The sequence below is a fragment of the Macrobrachium nipponense genome, chromosome 10, assembly GCF_015104395.2.
Source record: "Macrobrachium nipponense isolate FS-2020 chromosome 10, ASM1510439v2, whole genome shotgun sequence".
In the NCBI taxonomy this organism is placed as follows: Eukaryota; Metazoa; Arthropoda; class Malacostraca; order Decapoda; family Palaemonidae; genus Macrobrachium; species Macrobrachium nipponense.
The window spans coordinates 41,330,880-41,351,698 of record NC_087204.1 but is presented as its reverse complement, the minus strand read 5'-3'; the positions used below and the strand labels follow the sequence as shown (position 1 = coordinate 41,351,698).

Below are 20,819 nucleotides of genomic sequence, written 5' to 3'. Positions count from 1 at the left end.
TGAGCTAGGCAACATATTAACTGATTTATGCTAATTTGAAAAAAAATTAAACAACCTTAAGAATGTTAATGCAGAATATTATTCAATAAATATTTTAGGGTTCATAAAATAGTTTTAATTTTCACTCGATCTTATGTTATTCAAGACATAAGAATTGCTTATAATAATTTCATCTACGCAGTTACAATATTCAGTATACTTTCATACTGAACACATCTCTCTAGCTCAGTGCATTTGATATCGGGCAGCTTTAAACACAACCGGAAATAGTATTTTACGAAGCAATATAATCCTGCATTGAGACCAACTCTGAGCCATTTATAGCTACTCATGAGGTCAGCAACATCAGTCTTTCCTCCTGTAACTTTATGTCCGTCTGTGATCCATAATTCCTTGTGAAATATTTTGAGAATGATAAGGAAGGTCAGAAAAAAGCTTTATCTTATAGCTAACTACCTGAATGTACCTCATTTTTACAGTGACCATTTAGGATTTTCAGTAGCACTGTAAGAAGGAATAAGGCACTATAGCTGAGCTCAAGGGCTCTCTCTCTCTCCTAAGCCGTATTTTGAACCCTTACACAATCAGATCTATGATCTGTTGTGGCTTGGTACAGCAAACTAATTTCATTCATTATCTTTTCATCGTCTGCTTTTGATTTTCTGTGACAAGGATTCCATCACTTAGTGACGTTTACTTTGAACCTGTTGATAGATACTGTTATCACTGCAAAGACTCAACCAAGCCAGCGAGATGGAACCAAGTGCTAACAATTCCTCCTACTTTCTAGATTTTGCCTGTCATCAGAATGACTCACATTGTTGACGTAACAAAATTAGGTACATGAATATATATGTCATAACGAAATTCGTTGCACTGTGAAAAAGGAAAATTAAAAACAAGTATGGGAAAAGGGCCCAAATCCGTTCAAAACCAAATTCGCTCATCTCCAAAAGTGTCATTTTGAGGGTCGGGTCATCCAAGAAACGTAGTATCCTCCTTAACAGAAGGTATATCTACGTATGGGGATAATAAGGTAATGAGAGTTATCTTCTTACATGGTATGCTTTAATTAGTTATTATTCTACTTACATGTAGGTTGTTATTTTATTTTTTTAAGTAGTCCGACCATGAGACATCACCTATTATCTACATATATGAAATGTTTTCACTGTAACGTAGCTCATCTACGTACAATAGGGTATAATTATAAGTGGAGTTAACTATAGACTCTTTTTTAACGTTAAAATATTCACGCTTCTTTATATATACTTATTATCCATTGTTTCCCCAATCCTCTTTATTTATTTCCCCATACGTACATATCCACTTGAACACCGGGGTACATAATTCTTCTCTCTCTCTCTCTATCTCCGTCTCTCTCTCCTCTCTACTCTCTCTCTTCTCTCTCTCGCTTTCTCTCTCTGCTCCCCTTTTCTTCCATCCAACCATACTTGTTTGTCCGATATTCCACTATCAATCACATATTAAACTGTTAAAAAAAATTAAACCCAGTGCGATAGCTATGTTATGACGGAGTGGATTTTTTAATGACGATTATAACGGGACGTTTGGGAAATTAAGAGCATTCATAGCTAATACCTTCCAGGACGCTGCCAGGTGTAAAACGACTGTCATGGCGACTCCTAAATCGGTTGGTATACATAGCTCCTTGATCTAGCGAGTATTGACATGTATTTACTAGAATCGGTGGATTTGAGAATTAGGTTAGAAATGGCTAATAACAGCTGGATTTTGGGTATACGTAGATATAAATGAAGAGTTAAACCATTTGGACGTGAAGAAGGCAAAATTATGGATTAATTGGGTTACTCCACACTATAACGCCATGTCCGCTTTGAATGAGGCTTTATCAGTATAAAATGTATATCATCGTAACGAACGAATTATCTATATTAATTGAGCAGGCGATTGGAACGTGTATTCCCGAGAAGTTAACAGTCGCCTTGGTTGATATGAAGAATTTTTCTGGAGAATATGCCAGGAACGGGTATATTTCGAACACTGCGAGTTAAGTAAATATACGTATCACTATTAAAGGGAACATTATATATAATATTCAGAGTACATTCCCCGTGAGAATAACGCAATTATCTTACGAAACACAGAGGCAATCGGGGCCGGGCATGAAAGCATGATCACTTACAATGTTTTTAAAATGGGGAGATATATTTTCTGTTTTAGTTTCACGACCAAGGATATGGAGGATTCGCTACCGGTCGAAATTTCCGCTAGTATGAGGATAACAATTCGATTGGCAGGGCCAGTGGTAAAGCCTCACATAGTAATGTTTTTGGGGATATGGAAGGTATTTTATCAATCGATTCAGATAGGATAATTCAGTGCGACGTTAGAGGTGAAATGAATGGATACTAGAAAATTAGAAATGTCTTTAAAAGACACGTTAGGGCCGTTAATTAGATGTTTAGGAATATTCGCCTTAGATGATGTAGGAAGTTTTATGTTACCGTTAAGTATAAATAAACCTTTAGTCTTTAAATCTAACATTTTAGAGTCATCTTTGGGTATTAATAACATAGGTCACTGGGTAGGGAATTAGAAATATCTTTCAATGACACGTCAGGCCGTTAATTAGATGTTTAGGAATATTCGCCTAGATGATGTAAGAGGATTTATTTACCGTCAAGTATAAATAAACCTTTAGTCTTTACATCTAACATCTTAGAGTCATCTTTGGGTATTTATAAGTCACTGGGTAGAGCATTAGAAATATCTTTAAATGACACGTTAGGGCCGTTAATTAGATGTTTAGGAATATTCGCCTAGATGATGTAAGAGGATTTATATTACCGTTTAGTAGAAATAAAGGTTTAGTCTTTACATCTAATACTTCAGAGTCATCTTCGGGTATGTTTCTACGTGGAAAGGTAACCCAGAAATTTGATTATCTTCTTTGACAGTTACGCTATCGAGCCTGAATTTTATTCGAAAGGATTTTTCAGATATCTGCGTAATCATTCTGAATATACCGTTTTACGAATTTAAAAGACACACAACCAGATATTTCGTATAAGTGCGGACTTGGCGTTCCGTTTTCCGTACACTGTGCCAGTTACCATGGAATAACAAGGAATATACTATCGGGAATGAAAGAGGTTTTATCAGTACACCATTTGCACAGGAGTGATCGGTGGGTGTAACGAGACACTATTTCAAATATTCCACAAAGGCGAAGTGTTCAGATTGAAAGTCGGGTAGTAAGAAGAGTCATAACTGATAACGAATGTTTAAAGCGGAGGGGATAGAAGCTCCGAGGATAGATGACACAGTCTGTATCCTATTCTTCCCCTTTTTGACTGGGTTAGCTGTCAGCTCTGGCGTGAAAGGTAAAATACACCTGGATTACTCTATGCGCACATATCAGCATTGTTCCCATACTTCATATATCCGTCGCGAATATTCTTCTAATAGTATATCATTCCGAAATTGATACACTTCAAATTTCTGTTCCAGCGTGTTAGTTATCGACCGTGCTGTAACATCAACCGAGTCGGAGAAGGCTGCATGCAATAAGTTCGGAAGCTACTTTCGGGAAAATAGGAGAGAGAGAGAGAGAGAGAGAGAGAGAGAGAGAGAGAGAGAGAGAGAAATATATGCTGGTGACGGTTAGTAACCTACTCGATACCGAAAATAAATCTTAACAAAGGCATGGATATGTGACTACAAACCACCTGACTGTGAGTCACTATACTGGGTAAAAAGCACATAATAAACTTTATCAAAGTCAGGAATGACGTACTTACTGCGAGTCGGGGAAACAGAGGGAAAGAAGGAAACTTGAGGGTTGTGGAAGAATGGATAATAAGTAGAGGAATTTATGAAGTAGGAGGAGAGGAGAAATAAATATATGATGTGTAGTGATAGGAAAGTAAGAAAAAAAATAATAAGTGGTTGGAAGGCTTTTTTTTTGGAAGCGAGAAAAGGGGAAAGTGGAAGAGAGAGAGAGAGAGAGAGAGAGAGAGAGAGAGAGAGAGAGAGAGAGAGAGAGAGAGAATATGTACCGGTGTCAAGTGGATATTTACGTATGGGGAAATAAATAAAAGAGGATTGGGGAAGAATGGATAATAAGTATATAAAGAAGCGTGAATAATTCTAACGGTAAAAAGAGTCTATAGTAATCACGATAATTATACCTTATGTACGTAGATGAGCTACGTTACAATGTTAATGGTAAGTGAAAACATCTCATATAGGATATTTACGTATGGGGGGACAGTGATAAGGCAGTGCGCCAGATACCTCCTATAAGAACATGAAGCAGGGTCAGGCCGCGCTCACTGGAGGAGAGAGAGAGAGAGAGAGAGAGAGAGAGAGAGAGAGAGCGGAGTATATACCGGTGTCAAGTGGCACGGTAATTATACTTTATGCACGTACATGAGCTACGTTACAAGTGAAAACATTTCATATATGTAGATAATATGGTGACGTCATGGTTTGACTCTTAAAAAAATAAAAATACCTCATGTAAGTAGATAATACTAATTAAAAGATACCTCATGTAAGAAGATAAACTCTCATCGATAAAAATGTTGACAGAATATCTTGGTTTAATATAATAAACCTTCTTGAAGATGACTGTAAGTCCTAGAGGAAGAGCAGGCAATCAAATGGAGACTGGTTCAACATCAGGAATACTTCTCAGTCTACTTAAGAAGAAGTACTGGGATACTGCCATGGGTGATTTTGACAAAACCATGTATTCAGGGAGTGGAATTAGTGTTGGGGTACCAAGTTAAATTATTGATGAAATATCCATCATACTAGATGGAAAGAAATTGGAAATGGGCTGTCAAAAGTAGGGCTAGGTCTAAAGTAGCACCAGTATTTTAAATAAGAGATATGAGAGGGATAATTTGATAAATACGCCAGAAGCTGATGAAGACTTGAATGTACTACTGTACAATTTTTTAAGTGAAATCAGTCATGGAGAGACTTAGAGGAGGGATAGCAATAAGAATCACTATAGAGTTGATTTTAATAGAAACTGAAGATACTTCGTACTAATGAAACAAAAGCCTACTACTGACTGGTGATGTGGAAGATGTAAGAGCTATAAAGGTTTTTCTCTTGTGTGGTTGCAAGGGAATATTCAGTGTCCTTGTTCTCTACTGGTGGAGAAAGATAATGAATGCTTAGAGATGAGAAAGGCAGTTTAGAAGAGGCAGATGTTGCACGGATTGAATATTTGTATTAAGCTATGTTGCACAACAGTATGAAATTTAGAAATCCCTTTCTGAAGACTTTTGCTCATTAAGATAAGGTATTTGACAGTGTCAGCACATTAGATGCAAGGTTAATGCTGATGCAGTCTCATCAAATGAAGGAAAGTTATTTCCCCTTAGCTGTTTGCATTTCTTGTTTATTTTATAACTGAAAAAGTGGTCGGAGAAGAAAGATACGTTAGACTGGAGTAACAATAGATAGTCGGCAGAATTGGATTATATAGATGATGCAGTTTTAATCAGTAGAACACTGCAAGATTTACAAACTTGCTTAAGAGAATGCATCATATATCTAGAGGGATGGAACACACATACCCAAGAAAAGCTGAACTAATGAGGACACAGTAGTAGGTAAGCAGAAAACGATGAAATAACGTTGAGCTTAGTTAGGTTTAATAGTTTAACTATTCTGGAACTTATATCCAGTGAATGTTTTCATGGAGTTTAGCGAAAGGAAAAAAAAAAAAAAAAAAAAAAAAGCCAAGTCAGGAATTGTGCAGGCTGGGTAAGATTTGGAAATCAAATAGACTGCAGTTGCATAGGACTATACAAGACCAGTATTGTCTGTGTCAGTTGTGATCCCAAGGACGCGAGGAGAACTGGAAGACCCAGACCTACTTGGATGGGGACTATGAGATGGGAGGCCGGAGATGGATGGAGATTTGCAGATGATAAATCAAAGGAAACTCCTAATTGGGGATGTTTCACAGGGACTTTGTCACTCGTTGCTAGAGGCAATGATAGTTTGTGATTATGTAAGTGCAGTTCGATTTTAATCTTTACATTTCGCTTTGTTCAGTAAGGAATTGGTTGGTAGTTGAAAAGAAATTCATCATTCCATCAATATACTTATCTTGCAAATTTTATGCAGACCCCAGTGGTGGCAAAAGTAGTCAAACAAGAAGCAAGTCATTACAAACCTTCCTCTTCATTTCTATTTTGTATGACATGCAATAATAACATACCTACGACAGTAACGACAAGAATAGATTTTTTAGAATAAAACATTATGACCTATTAGTAATTTGTTATAGAACTGGTAATATGTTATTTCTGTAGATCATTTCTTTTAGATTTTATCAACCCATATGCACATAAGGTGTTCATACTTGAGAGTTTCAGATAGTGAAAATATAACCGATTATATTCTACAATTACTTGTTAGATAACGACGTTCTATCACATTTACATTATCGTTTGTGAATACCAGAATATAAAATATACATAAGCCCCATATGAAATTGTTCACTTGATTAGATCTAGCTAATCAGTGCTTAGGAAACTACGCTTCAGCGTACATCTACGCACATTAGTACACACTTCATTCGTAGGCAACATTGACTTCGTGTGGCTAATTTTGAACCTTAAGTAAATAGTATTTTTAATTAATAGGTCACTAAGACTGTATCATCAATTAATGAAGGATCTCCATCATTACTTTACAATTTTGAAAAAAGCAGTCATCAGAGTGGGTTTGAGCATCACTGTGCTAAAATACCAAGTCAGACTCACACGGATGTGAAGGTGATGCTGATTTTGTCTTTCCATTGGAAAATTTTGTGCCGCAACGTCAGATAGTCACTCGAGATTTTTACTTGGAGGTTTCGATGCCTCTGAGATAAGCAGTACAGAATAAGAGAACCGACTTCCAGCTTACTCCGGACGCGTGCACGATTTTCCCCTGATGCATCATAAGTTGTCAACATTATATTCATAACTTAACGTGAATTGGTCTTCGTAATTAATACTCATATTTAGTGCTACCCATACTAACAACAAGGATCAAATAAAAGGGACACAAATTAAACAAGTTCATATTTTCTCAGTTATAAGTGGATACACAAAATAGCTGAACAGAAACATAGCCTCTATAGTGAATACATCAAATAAATTGAAACTTGCTAAAATCTATGGACAGGTATACCATTGTTTCACAAAAAAAAAACTGTCATTTTATTAAAAATAATATTTTTCCTGTACTGTTTAACTCACATTATTTATTTGTTATATTTTCATTCCAGTAATAAATCATAAATATCCTATGCTTAAATTCCTGCACCTTTTAACTCAATGCGAAACACCGTTTTCAAACCTTTCCTACTACATCCCCCCAACAACAACAACAACTAGTTTGTAAGGCTTACTCCCCGCGTAAGCGATAAAACGTGGAATTTGCTCATTCGTCGCTTTTTATTTGTAATTATTTGCTTCCAAACTGGATTACTCTCCAGAACTCCCCGTAGGGGTATACTACCGTCAGTGCACCTCACGTGGTGCACTCTAGGCATTACTTAAAGGTCTTTGCAGCGTCTCCTCGGCCCCTAGCTGCACCTTCTTACATTCCTTTTACTGTACCTCCCTTCATATATTTCTTTTCTGCCGTCTTACTTTCCAGCCTTTCCTGACAATTGTTTCATCCTGCAACTGCAAGGTTTTCCTCCTGTTGCACCTCTCAAACCCTCTTACTGTCAATGTCTCTTTCAGTGCTGAATGACCTTATAGGACCATGTGCTTGGCCTTGGGCCTAAATTTCTCATTCCATTCCATTCCACTCTCCAGAATTGACTCCTGCAGACTTTCTTCACAATATTGAAATCCACCCTTAAAAGTACTGCTTACAGATTGTCGAATTATATTCCAGGACGCATTCCATAATTTTAAATAATCAGAAATGGCATATTTGTTATAGAGAGAACTAAATTGAAGGGGACAAGTCATATTGATTTATAAATAGCACAAAGGATTTTGTTTTGTCAAGTGAAAAATTTAGTTGTTTTAAGGATAGTGCTTTCCAAATGCATAGCGCTGTGCCAATATGGTCATGGTCAGTTTATCGTTTCAATTCAAGTGTGAAAGTAACTGGATAATGATCAAGGTCCCTTAGTCTGTCAACACGGAGATTTGATAGACGATATGGCTCCAAGTTTCCAGTTACTACCCAATCCAGGATTCTACCTTTCTTGTGTGTTTCTTCTTCTACATGCTGGCGGAGTTGAAGTTCACACAACAAGTCCCTCATCTTATTTGTCTTACTTAACTCGTATTTATTTGTCTCTGATCTTTTCCAGTCGACATTAAAGTCACCCATAATAATGACTTTGCTGTTTGAAAGAGATCCTTTTATCAGGGACTTAAATTCTTCAGGGAAAGGTCCTAAAACTAAATTTGGAGGTCTGTAAAGTATGTAGATATCTATCATACTACTAGTTCTTCCTTTTGAATCCACGAGTAAGATACAATTTATGCATTCAAAGGTTTGAAACTTAAAGTTACATTTGATGTCGATTATCTTGATATCACTCTTAATTAGAGCTCCAACTCCTCCACCTCTTCTTGCTTCACGAGGGAGATAAAAGAATGGGTAATAACCTAATAATGTCGTTACCATTGGTTTTAAACGGTCCCAAGTTTCTGTCGCTGCCAAAACATCAGTACTTTTCTGAACCACATACTTTGCTATTACTTCCCATTTGTTAAACACTGATCTGGCATTCATCAGGCAAAAATTTATACTATTTTCATCATCAGATTCATCGCTATCAGAAGAATCTGATTCAGTCTCTTTTTCTTTTTCATATAGTTGAAGTAGTTGCCATATCAATTGTTTCTCATTATCTTTGCACGGTGCATCCTGAGACTTTAGTCTGATCGCCTCTATAATATGTATACTTAACTTACGTCCCTGTTTTCGAAGCTTCTGAACTACCTTCAACAATTCTTTGCCCGCTTCACTTTTCGATCCTTCCACCATATCCACGGTGGTGGTGACAATTGACCATACATCAATGGCTATGCATACTACACTAACGACTGGAAGTAGTCTGGCTCCTGCTTTACTGGCTCCTTTGCCAAATGCAGAAGCAGAAGCAACCAGCCCAGTACCCAGTAAGTAACTTGAAGCAGCCTGACTATTAGCCACAATTGGTGGCAGTGACTCAAAGTTTATCTTACCATGGGCACTTCTTAGACAGTCGCTTAGCTTCTGTGTCATCTCATGGTATTGTTTCATTGAGCTTGTCAGTGCATTAGTTGCTTTTGCATCTTTATCTATAAGTTCCTGTGCTTTCCCGCAGTTTTCCCTTGCAACACTGTTATCCTGGAAGGAAGCAACGAGACTTGTAGCGGCACCCACAGCACTTGCGGCAATGCCTCCAACAGCCAAAGACAAGCCACCGGTGAATGGTGCCAAAAGGACTCCACCTGCCCCTGCAATGCCTGCTGCAGAACCAACAATATTGGCAACATTAGCACCTTTGTGAAAGCTGTCAATGTAACTGATAAGATCAAGTAAGCCTTGAATAGTCCTGGGCCTGATTGATATCCACTCTTTCAGTCTTTCCAAAAATTCCTTATATATCTTTTCCCTTTGCTCTGCATATTCAACAATCAGTTCTATACTCTCCATCTTTAATCTGAAATTAAGAAAACATATGTAGAGTCAACGGTGGCTATCAGTAAAAATTATATTGAGTCACGTTTGTGATGTTGTCTTTTACATTGAAAAAATTATTGCCTCGGTTTAATTAATAAAAGAAAGGAACAGAAACTAAATGAAACATTAGTATTAAAACTTTGCAGAATGCTGAATGTCGTAAAGTAGATAAATAAGTTTTAAATACTACAATCAATAATTTCAAGAAATATACAGTAATATGTAACAAATGAACGTATGGTACATTAAGATATTGGCAGATTGCTTGATAAGACGGTTTATGTTGAAATATTTCATTTTGTTGACAAAATTCTGATGAAATACATGCAAAAGGAAAATAATCTCAAAATTTTCTGGTTTAACTACATGAAAGTAGTCTGGGATTTCAACCTATGATGGAAATACATTATTTATGTATTGATTTTGTTATCAAACTGCTTGGTCTAAGGTTTACATAGGACGCCTTTGTGTCCAGCTTTCTGTGAACCCCTCCATGGGATGTTTCATGCATGATGACCACATAAAATCAACAAGCAGAAGCTCTTTTCCAGTGTTGCTTTTCCTCTTTTCTTGTTGGTACTGCCTATTATTTATGGCGGATAATGTATAGAAATCATGCTTCTCTATGGAAGCAAATAGTAACTGTTTTCGCTTTCATCAGTGGAATGTTGTCCTATTTTTCCAAAATATTATGAAATTTATATGCACTGCACAAATGAAGTTGATTAGTAGGACCACATAGACCACCTGGCAAAATGGCAGATGATTGGCTGTGAGATGCCATATTTTACTCATGTAAACTGGGAAAAATTGTTCAGGTGGTTCTTCAATTTAATCACAGATAACAAATCAATAGAAACATCCATGGCATAGAGTTGAGACAAAATAGAATGTACAAGAAATGCAAAACTCGATTGTTTCTTTATTGTGAGGCGGCCATTTTTTTTTCAGATTTCTAGTAGCCACATATCTGGTCTTGATGGTCCTTTAAAAGATCGTAAGTTTGTAACTGACAGAGTAGAGATCTTCGTGAAATCTAGCTGTGGAAAAACAGACAAATGTTCTGAAGGTACTCATTCCCATATTTGCCATCAAACGTCTCTCGGCAATTGGTTGATTAAGATTTTAATTAAAAGCTTGAAATGTGATTTTTCGTAAAAATTCATTGGCATGAACACCTATTATTGTGATGACTAACTACCTAGACTCTGAACATACTTCATTTATGTCTACTTGAAGTTGTTCAGGATTAAAGCCAGAACCAAGATAAAATAACTCATTTTAGAAGGAAATTAAGTTAAATTCAGACCTTTAAAAGTTGCCCCTTTCTTCCTCAGCCCTACCGTTTTCTTTCAGTGGCCTGTGAGTCACCCCTGTTCTCGCCCAACTTTGCTGCCTCGAAATTAGTTAAATTCAGACCTTTTAAAGTTTCCCCTTCCTTTCTCAGCCCTACCGTTTTCTTTGAGTGGCCTGAGAGTCACCCCTGTTCTCACCCAACTTTGCTGCCTCGAAATTATTCCCCAGGTACCTGGTGTCGTCGGCCCCTACCGGGATCGCAGCCATGTTGGACCATGTGGAAAGCACATGGGGATGAGTATCACACCTGGGCACAAAGGCATCAAGATGACGCCCCAGCCCTCTGGCAGTACACCATGAAACCTGACTAGGAGGATAAAAAGAGACGGCAACAGACACTTGCCCTTAGAAGTTCCAGCAGCACAGCATACACATCTCACCAGGGAATCTCCCGCCCCTTCCACCCTTTCTCTCTTTTCTAGAGACAACTACATGCAGTTTTTGTCCATACTGCTGGACCCATTCCTCGGCTCTGCCATTCGGAAGGAGTCAACACCAGCTCTACTAATAGATGCAAATTACACCTGCCCAGCTGTGAAAACCTAGCTGTGACCCCTTCTGGATGTGCCGTCCGGGAACCATCAATTAGTTTGCTGTGCTCAGATATCATTTCTGTGCCTAGACCATTTCAAGCTCATTTAGTTAACTCCAGTAATCGGACCGTTGCGAGTCCCCATCATCCGTAATTTGAGTAACTCAAGTAATTTAGTGTAAATATACTTCATTGAGGCTAAACCCTTAGAGTTCTACATCTGTCTTCCTTTTGTTAAAACCGGCCTTCAGCTGTAGAGTTTATTTATGATTCTGTTCTCTAACGAGGCCTTTTAGGAGTGTCGGTAAGGCTCTTCCCCATTTTTGCAGACAGAGAACTAGAAATCATAACAGTTGGCGACCTACCACAGAATCATGTAAAACTGTGTGAAAATCCTTGCAATAAAGATGATCAATCGGTAGCGATTGCTGAAAAACTTATATCAAAAGAAAAACGAACCTGTGAGCGCAAAATGAGTTCCCTTTCTTTTGAGCACACTACAAGTGCTTCCCAAATCTCCACAGCAGGTACGGAATTATTTTCATTTTTCCATTATTTTGTAATCTGAGAATCTGCGCTGTTTCATTGTTGTCTGAGCACATTCTCTCTCTCTCTCTCTCTCTCTCTCTCTCTCTCTCTTCTCTCTCTCTCTCGTTTCTGCGGTAAAGCTGCGTGTCTAGGCAGGATAGGAAGAAATAAAATCCTTTGTATAAGGATTGTTCCTGGAGAAATCCCTGGCCACGTGTCTCTAATCGAGTCCTGTTGATTTGTCCCCCTTATGAAAAAAAGGTAAACAATAACTAACGGTAGCATAAATTCATTCAATTCTTGGAATAGCAACCAAAAATAAACGGTCACTGCTTCCATTCTGTTAAAGAGAAATAATAAGATCAGGTAAATAATTTATTGCCTTGTAACCCACCGCTACCGTCTCGCTGACACATGTGCGGCCAGATTTTCCAGGAATTTAAATTCGTAACAGACAGGGTTTCAGTTTCGGATGAGAAAACCTATAGTTTTAGATGTGAGGAAAAAAATTCGTACACTCAAGGGTATAACAGAGCTTTGCCTTGCATTGTATTAGCCCAGTAGAAATTGACATGAACCCAGACATTTTGTGCAACAATCGTTTTTTTTTTTTAATTGTACTAAACACTATTCTGATCCCAGTAAGGTGTAAAAAATAATTCAACCAAAATCAATCTTTGGGAAATGTATTTTCTAGGCCAAAATCCATAATGGCCGTCCTCGTCAGAATAATAAGGAATTTCCAGCACTGTATAATGACATTATTCAGTAACTATCAATTTGTGAGAACAAATAACCAACAAAATAATACAGACACATGTGAAGGACAATTTATTGGGTTTAAAAACATCTCCTTTGAACACCATAATAAAGATAAATGCATAATGAAGGCCATCGTCATAGTAAAAATTATATACACAAGTCTTTCTTTTCATGATGATAATATAATGAAGTGTTTATCCTTTTCTTGTAACAAGAACAGCACATATAAAGTATTTGGTACACCATTAAGCACAACATCATAAAAGAGAATCCTTGATGTCAAGCTATGATTATGCTAAAAAGCAAATAAACACTATAAGAGAGTTCAACATGTCACTGTTTCTCAGTCATACCAGTAATTAAACTTGCAATATGCATCAAAACTTTTAATAAACGTCATCAGTTGGTAATGATATCGCTGTCTTATAGCAGAAATGTATACTTTGATAAAAGAGTTCAAAGTTCTAAGGGGAAAATGCCATTGTCATGTTTTATGACCTGAAACTTTTGAGTTCTGTGGCAGAAGTGTCTGTCAACTGGGTATGAATGAAAGTATGAGATTAAGTGCATTCTAAACATTGTCATCAGTGTCTTGGAAGCACTCAAGTAGTTTGGGTCTTTTTTCACACTGTGCACTACATTTGCAATGAATGCTGCGTGGCATACCTTTTCGGGCACAGCTGCGGGAAACACATTGGCGCTTGGTGCTTTTGCATGAACAGCGAATATCCTGTAGGAGATCTGGTGGTGCAGGATCTATATCAATGATAATTGGTACAATTGACCCATTTTCAAGGTTGAAGCCATATTCCTCCATTTTCAGTACTGTGCTCAGGTGCTTCCATGTGCTCACTTGATGATGCACCCTTAAAGTGTGAAAGTGCCAGACTCTACCTGTGGGTGGCATGCACTCCACTGGGACATACTTTGGAGAAATTACATTCAGGTAGTGCATCATGTTGAAAGTCAAGTTTTTTCCCATGCACCACCATACAGACATACCACAAACTCCTTATCAGCTGATATATCCCAATAACTTCATCTGTTGTGGCACTTCAGCTGATGCTGTGAGAATATTCAATGTTTTCAGTTTACCCATTGTAAAGACTGCTGAGGTGGTATCACAGCAAGACGTAGCATGCACAAATATCAAGCTCTTGCACAACTCCTTTCCCAAGACTGATGGAGGCTATGAATAGCTATTGTTTTTTTGTCTTGTCACCATGAAGATGGTTGTCGTTTCTTGGAGGTGGCACAAGAGGAGTATCAAAATGTTTGTATCCTCAGCCTGTACACAAACCTCTTTGTATTTCTGTGCTAGCTAAAGAACCTTGTGGACAATGACAAACTCTGCATCACCTTCATCAGCATCATGCTTCACAGGAATGCCGGCCTCCTTAAGAAGTGTTCCTAGAAGTTTGATGAAATTTTGCTTATTCTTCATATTGGCAAGAAAGGTTGTCTTGTTTCATGGCACTGGTGTTTGCACACTCACCAAAATGTCGGAAGCTTGTGCATGGTGAAGTTTTCTGCACTTTTATTCAAAATCTTTGGTTGTTTTGATTTTACAGCTGTCAAATATTACCCAGATAAGCACTTGCTCATACCTTCCATGTTTAACAACTGATATGAAGAGTTCACAGACATTTCGTATAGTTCCAACCTTAGGCCACACCCATCAATGACTTTTGGAACTGATTTGTTGTAATCATTGGTGAAAACCTTTGGATTCAACTGAAGCGGATGTTTTGCAAGCTGTGATTTCTGTGATTTGCACATGCTCCCATCTCCATGAAAGAGAGCAGGTGCTAGTGTTGCTAACTCATGGGTAAATACACTTTGCTGTGGTGGACTATTAACACATGCACTGGCCAGCAACCTTTAGTATTATTCACTGGATGACATGCGGATACTGTCACTTTCAACCTTCAGCAGATTGCGCAATGCTGTGAAAGTTATAGCCTGTGATCTTTTCAAAGAAATTTCTCCATCTTCCCTTAATCATTATTGGTTCCGATGCTTGCCATAACATACACAATACTGTATTCTAAGTGATTCAGATGAGAGTCAAAAGGTAAGATATAAGGTCAAGGATTTGTGTTGGTGAACATTTCTTCTTGTCCTCGAGATAAGTAATCCCATAAACATTTTTATCTATCAACTGCAATTTAACACGCCAATTTGCGTATAGGTATATGCAATTACGTAGCATTCATTTGAAGTTCAATTTAACTGTTATTCCCACGCCATCTGCATTGAGTTTTTCTGCACTTGTGTGAGGTAAATTAAATATTTTCTCTGCCATTCCTGCGTCAGTTTGTATTTAGTCATTCCACATTTGCGTAAGGCTTTTTTATTTGTAATTTCAACAGTTATTCTCGCATCAGTTGCACTGAGTTTTTTCGCACTCATATGAGGTAAATTAAATATATTCACTGCTATTCCCACGTCAGTTTGCATTGAATCGTTCCCCATTTGCGTGATTGTTTTTTTTTCAATTTGTTTGACTGTTATTCCCACATCAGTAGCATTGAGTTTTCTGTACTCGTGTGAGGTAATTTTGCAGCCTTCTGTTTGCCATCTCATCCGCTTTTGCGTAAATTCAAGCCATAAGGATCTTTATATTTCCTGGGTATTGCATTGAGTTCTTTGCATATCCATGGCAATATTTGCAGTCTTGTGACTATCTTCTACCTTATTCCAGGCTAGTACTACTAGCGTTTTACCCAGAGGAAATGGCCAGCATTGCAACACCGGAGGAGGTTAAGGCTTTCACTGATGCCGGGAAGGTGCTGGGGCTGGACAGCACAAAACTGATCAATTGGGTGAACTAAGATGAAGGAAGTAACCCAAGGGAGCCCAAGAGAAAAAAAGAGCTGCTGAAAAAGAAGTCCAAGAAAAAAGAAAAGCTGCTGTAAGAGAATCCGAAGAGAAAAGGGAAACTGCAGAGAGAGCATTCCGGGCAGCCAAAAGGGAGAAAGAGAAGCCCAAGAAAGAAGAGCATCTGCAGAAAGAGCACATGAACTGGCTATGGCAGCCCAGAGTGCCACCCTGGCACCCCAAGTGCAAACCACTCTGTCCCTCCTTCACATTCTCACCTCCACAGCATGGGAACCCTCATCAGGACTTGTGACGATAGCAAGCCCAAAACTTGGTTCGATCATGTTGAGCAAGTGTTTGGGAACTTCAATCCTACCCCTCAGGAGATGGCCCTCCTCCTTGGCAAGCATCTCACTGGCAAAGGGTGTACTGCATTCCAGGCCCTCCCCTTCAACGAGCGACAGGACCTTGCCCTCACCCAAGAGGCAGTCCTTCTGGTTTACAAGCTGACCCCAGACTGGTGGAGGCAGAAGCAAAGGAGTATACCCAAGGAGGCTAACCAAATCTGGATGGAGTGGGTGGCCAAGAATACACTAACACTCCAGCGGTGGATGAAGGCCTCCAACGCATCATCCGTTGAGGAGGCCTTAGATCTCTTCCAACTGGAGGACTCCCTGTCCTACACTGCCCCTGATCATGCCATTCATTTGGTGGACAAGTCCCTTAAAGCCATTTTGGAATGCTGTAAATGGGCAGACACCTACAACACTCACCATCCGCTGCAGAGATCTTTAAAGAAGATGATTTGTCCTGCTCCCCCTCTCCCTCCTGTTGCTACGTCTCAGCCTACCCAGCAATAAACAAGGGCACTCCACGGAACAATACCTTGCTAAAGTGGATCCTCCACAGCCGGTTCCTGCTACACCTCAGAATGGGCATCCCCCGAATAACAAGAATAACGGCCATTGGCACCGAAACAACAGGCCAAGGCCAGATTTCAGCCAGAGTTTCTGTGACTCATGCAGAGTGTATGGGCACACCTCTTCCTGAAGCATACTATTAACCCTGTAGGTTAAGATAATCTGATAAGTAATTGATGTTCATATTTCACAGTAATTCCTAGTGTGACATTATATTTAAATAGTAATGAACTTTAAATTCCCTTTTCCTATAACAAGCTGTTAGTGAATAGTCACTCTTGGATAGGGAGGAGTTCAGGATTTAAGCCACAACCAAGAAGAAATAATTCATTTTAGAAGGAAATTCAGGTAAATTCAGACCTTTAGAAGTTGCCCTTTTTTCTTCAGCCCTACAGTTTTATCTGAGTGGCCTGTGAGTCACCCCTGTTCTAGCCCAACCCTTGCTGCCTCGAGATTATTCCACAGGTACCTGATCGTAACTCCCACTGGGATTGCAGCCAAGTTGGACCACACAAAAAACACATGTGGATGAGCATCACACCTGGGCACAAAGGCATCAAGATGACGCCCCGGCCCTCTGCCGGACCGTTGCGAAACCTGGCTGAGAGGATAAAAATAGACGGCAACAGATGCTTGCCCTTAGACGTTCCAGCAGCACAGCATCACATCTCACCTGGGACCCCTCAATATGAGACCACCTTGACGTGGTGAGGGGGGCTCTTGAACCCCAGGAATTTGTTCCCAGATTTGAGTCCAAGAGTCTCATGTATTAATATTTTTTGGAGTAATTTTGTGGAATTTTCCATTTTTTGTAAAATTTTACTGCTCAGGTGAGTCTGAGAAGTGATCATGCTTTGGAAGGGGTTTGCATTCAAAGCTAATTGTGGGAGTTGTGGTGGTTGAGTCGCCACCCGATATGGTTTGGACCTAAGAGATAGTGATAGGGTTTTCCCATTGCTATCTTGAGGGCAGAACCATCTCCAGGGATCAGACCCATCGGAATCCAAGGGGGGCTGGTGTTTGGGGATGGGACTCCTAGCTTCTGTCCGGAAGCCCACCAATACGTTTGGAGTGGGGAGTCAGTCCCCATTAGTGGGGGCAGAACTCCCAGCAGGCGGATTGGCTTATACCTGGGCCAATGCAAGCGTACTGATGCTATCCTGAAAAGGTAGGGTATGGGGTGGACTACTGGTAGTCAACTCTCACATGTGCCATTGGTGGAGAATGCGAATACCTGACTGATCCACGATACTTTCTTGATAAAACCAAGCAATTTTGGGTGTGTAGGTGAGCCAGTTTGTGTGAGGTGGTCTGGTGTGTGCATGCTTAATATCCTGGGATTGCTTTGTGGGCTTGGGTGGTTTGTTGGGGTGGGGAGTCTAGGCATTAGAAGCTGCCTGGGTTCCCCTTTCTGATGTGCTGCTGGGGTCTCAGCAAGGCTCTTGGGTGTTCGGTGTGCACTTTCTGGACTTCTGAGTGTGAACTGGCAGTGTTTTATGGATCTGGTCACTAGCTTCCCCTCCCCTGGATCTGACAACTTGCTGGCACTGGCAACGACTCTGGCATGAACATGGATAGGAGCTCGGCTGTCGGACAGAACCAAACACCGAGACACGAGGGTGTTAGTAAATCTGGTGGATTTGATCCAAACAGTAGAGTCCTTCATTGCACTGATATAAATTTTTCATTAGATTATGAGTGTTTGTATAGTGTAATGAAACAATTTGGTAAAGTAGAAAGAATTAAATTACTGCTAGAAAAAGAGAAGCAGTCATTTTCTGCTTATGTTAAATTTTCCTCACCCTTGGAAGCTAGTGAGGCACAACAAAGACTCCATGGCCACATTCTCAATGACTCGGTTCTTAGCACGAAAGTGTTTTCAATGAAAAATTTAAATGAGCCATTTGATTTTATCCCTAAGAATGAAGAACATGGACCAGCTCCATGTACCAGAGCACTTCCTGCCCTTATATGGCATGTTGCTAGCTACAAGGAGGAAGGGAAAAATTATATAAAGGCTGCTGAATGTATTGATAGCAAGGTAAGTTCCATTTCCACTGGAAATTTAAAACGTTATGGAAAGAACTTGCTAATAAAAGCTGGTAATGAAACCCAAGCAATTTTGCTATCCAATTTTAAACCTCCCGAAAGTGGAAATATCAAATGTATTGCATCACATAAATTCTTTAACACACTGAAAGGGGTAGTATACTCAAAAAACCTGCATGTTTTTGAAGAGGAAAAGATTCTCCATTGGTGTCCTCCTTGTATCTCGCATAAAAAAACTAGGAGGGGATGCAGCTATCCTTTTAACCTTCTCCAATTACCTACTTGATACTATCATTGTTCGGCATGAGAGGATGCAGGTTAAAAAATATAAAAGAAATCCAAAACAGTGTCGCAAATGTTTTGAATATGGCCACATTCAAAACTCGTGTGAAAACAATAAAAGATGTTCTGTGTGCTCTGCGGAGCATGATAATTTTGACGATTGTGTAGCAGCCCGATACTGTTTTCAATGTAAGGGTGACCACTATCCAAATTCTAGGGCTCGCCTCAGATACAGATTTGAAGAAGAAGTATTGGCAGTGGCTGATAATGAACATATCAGCATTAGCGAAGAAAGCGTGTGATAATGGGGGCAAACAAAAGTGCCAACTCTACCTATGCTTCAGTAATAAAACTTGTGAAAAATTCCAGCAATGTAAGGCAACTAATAACTGCATCTGAAAGTAGGCATCACACACCTGCTACTCCACGGATTGTGAATAATATGAAAATCCCCAATCTGACAAGAAATTTTCATCTTCTAGTGCCTTGGAGTCCAACACCAAAAGTTGTACTTCCAGAAGCACAGAAAACTCACCTCCCAAAGTCGATACAAAGGTGGCTAGTATGATAGTTGCAGGCTTATCTCCAAAAAATGGGAGCCAAAATCAATTCATATTTCGGGAAGATGTTCCAAAAATACTTCCTACAAGAATAAGCCAAGGGAGCAAGTCCAATAAGATAGAGCTAATTCGGAGCCATCAATTGTCACAGCCACAAACAAAAATGAAAACAAAAATATAATTACAACCACCAAGACACGCACAAGGAATACATTCTCAAATAATGATAGCTTTGAAATAAAAACCTCAAATGGGTTCAGTGTTTTGGAAGAGATCTCTCTGCCTAGAAAGGTGGTTCCAAAAGCAGTTTCAGCCCAAAAACATGCAAGTTCTGATCAGTCTTGCTGCCTAAGACAAATGAACTTAGAGACTCACAGAATCACAGTAGCAATCTGATCAGGAATGATAACCAGAAATATGGTCAGCCAAAAGCCCTAAATTCTAATTCAAACCAAAAAGGGATTAAAGAAACAATCACTTATAAAGGAGAACTTTCCACAGAACACAGTTAGCAACTCTGATCAGGATGATAACCAGAAATATGGTCAGCCAAAAACCCTAAATTCTAATTCAAATGAAAAGGGATTAAAGAAACAATCACTTAAAAAGGAGAACTTTCCTCTCCACACTAGGAACAGTACTTCCCCTCCAAGGAGTGGGAAGTAGCACATTTTACCACCTTAACATTCATGTTCGATATCCTTTGGTAGAACTGTAAAGGTCTCAAAGCCCGTTCAGAAGACCTTAAAGTCTTAATTCATGAATTCAATCCAGGAATTATATACCTGCAGGAGACAATGTCAGGCAACTCTCCTTATAATCCTGGACTAAATTATTCAATATTTAACTCCTGTCCCCCAATTGGTGGTTGGGCCCATAGAGGTGCTGCAATCATTGTTAATAAATCTCTGCAGCACTCCATAAGACAATTAAATACAACTCTACGAAGCTGTTGCTATTTCGGTCATCTTGGAAAAGAGGATAACAGTCTGCTCCCTATACCTTCCACCAGATCTTGCTTTTAACAGTGAAGATATTCAGTCCTTAATTAACCAACTTCCAGCTCCTTTACATCTCTTAGGAGAGTTTAATGCCCACAACCCCCTTTGGGGAAGTCGGTTTCTAGACAGTAAAGGGAAATTAATTGAAGACCTAATAGATAGGAATGATGTTACCCTATATAATAATGGGTCAATGACTTTCCACAGCATTCATGATCATCATTTTTCTGCACTGGACCTTAGTATCTTTTCAACAAGTATCCACCTTGATTTTAGTTGGTCTGTTAACGAAAATTTGAATGGGAGTGATCAT

The 20,819-nt window shown here is 39.1% G+C and overlaps 1 protein-coding gene across 1 annotated transcript in view; it reads right to left on the bottom strand.

The window, feature by feature from the left end:
* Positions 1-7,473: 7,473 nt before the first annotated feature.
* Positions 7,474-20,819, bottom strand: part of LOC135223577 (uncharacterized) — a 42,790-nt gene continuing 29,444 nt past the window's right edge. The window contains exon 2 of the mRNA XM_064262107.1: positions 7,474-9,676. Coding sequence (XP_064118177.1) covers positions 8,095-9,669 — 1,575 coding nt within the window. The 5' untranslated portion in view covers positions 9,670-9,676 and the 3' untranslated portion in view covers positions 7,474-8,094. The remainder of the gene's footprint in view (positions 9,677-20,819) is intronic.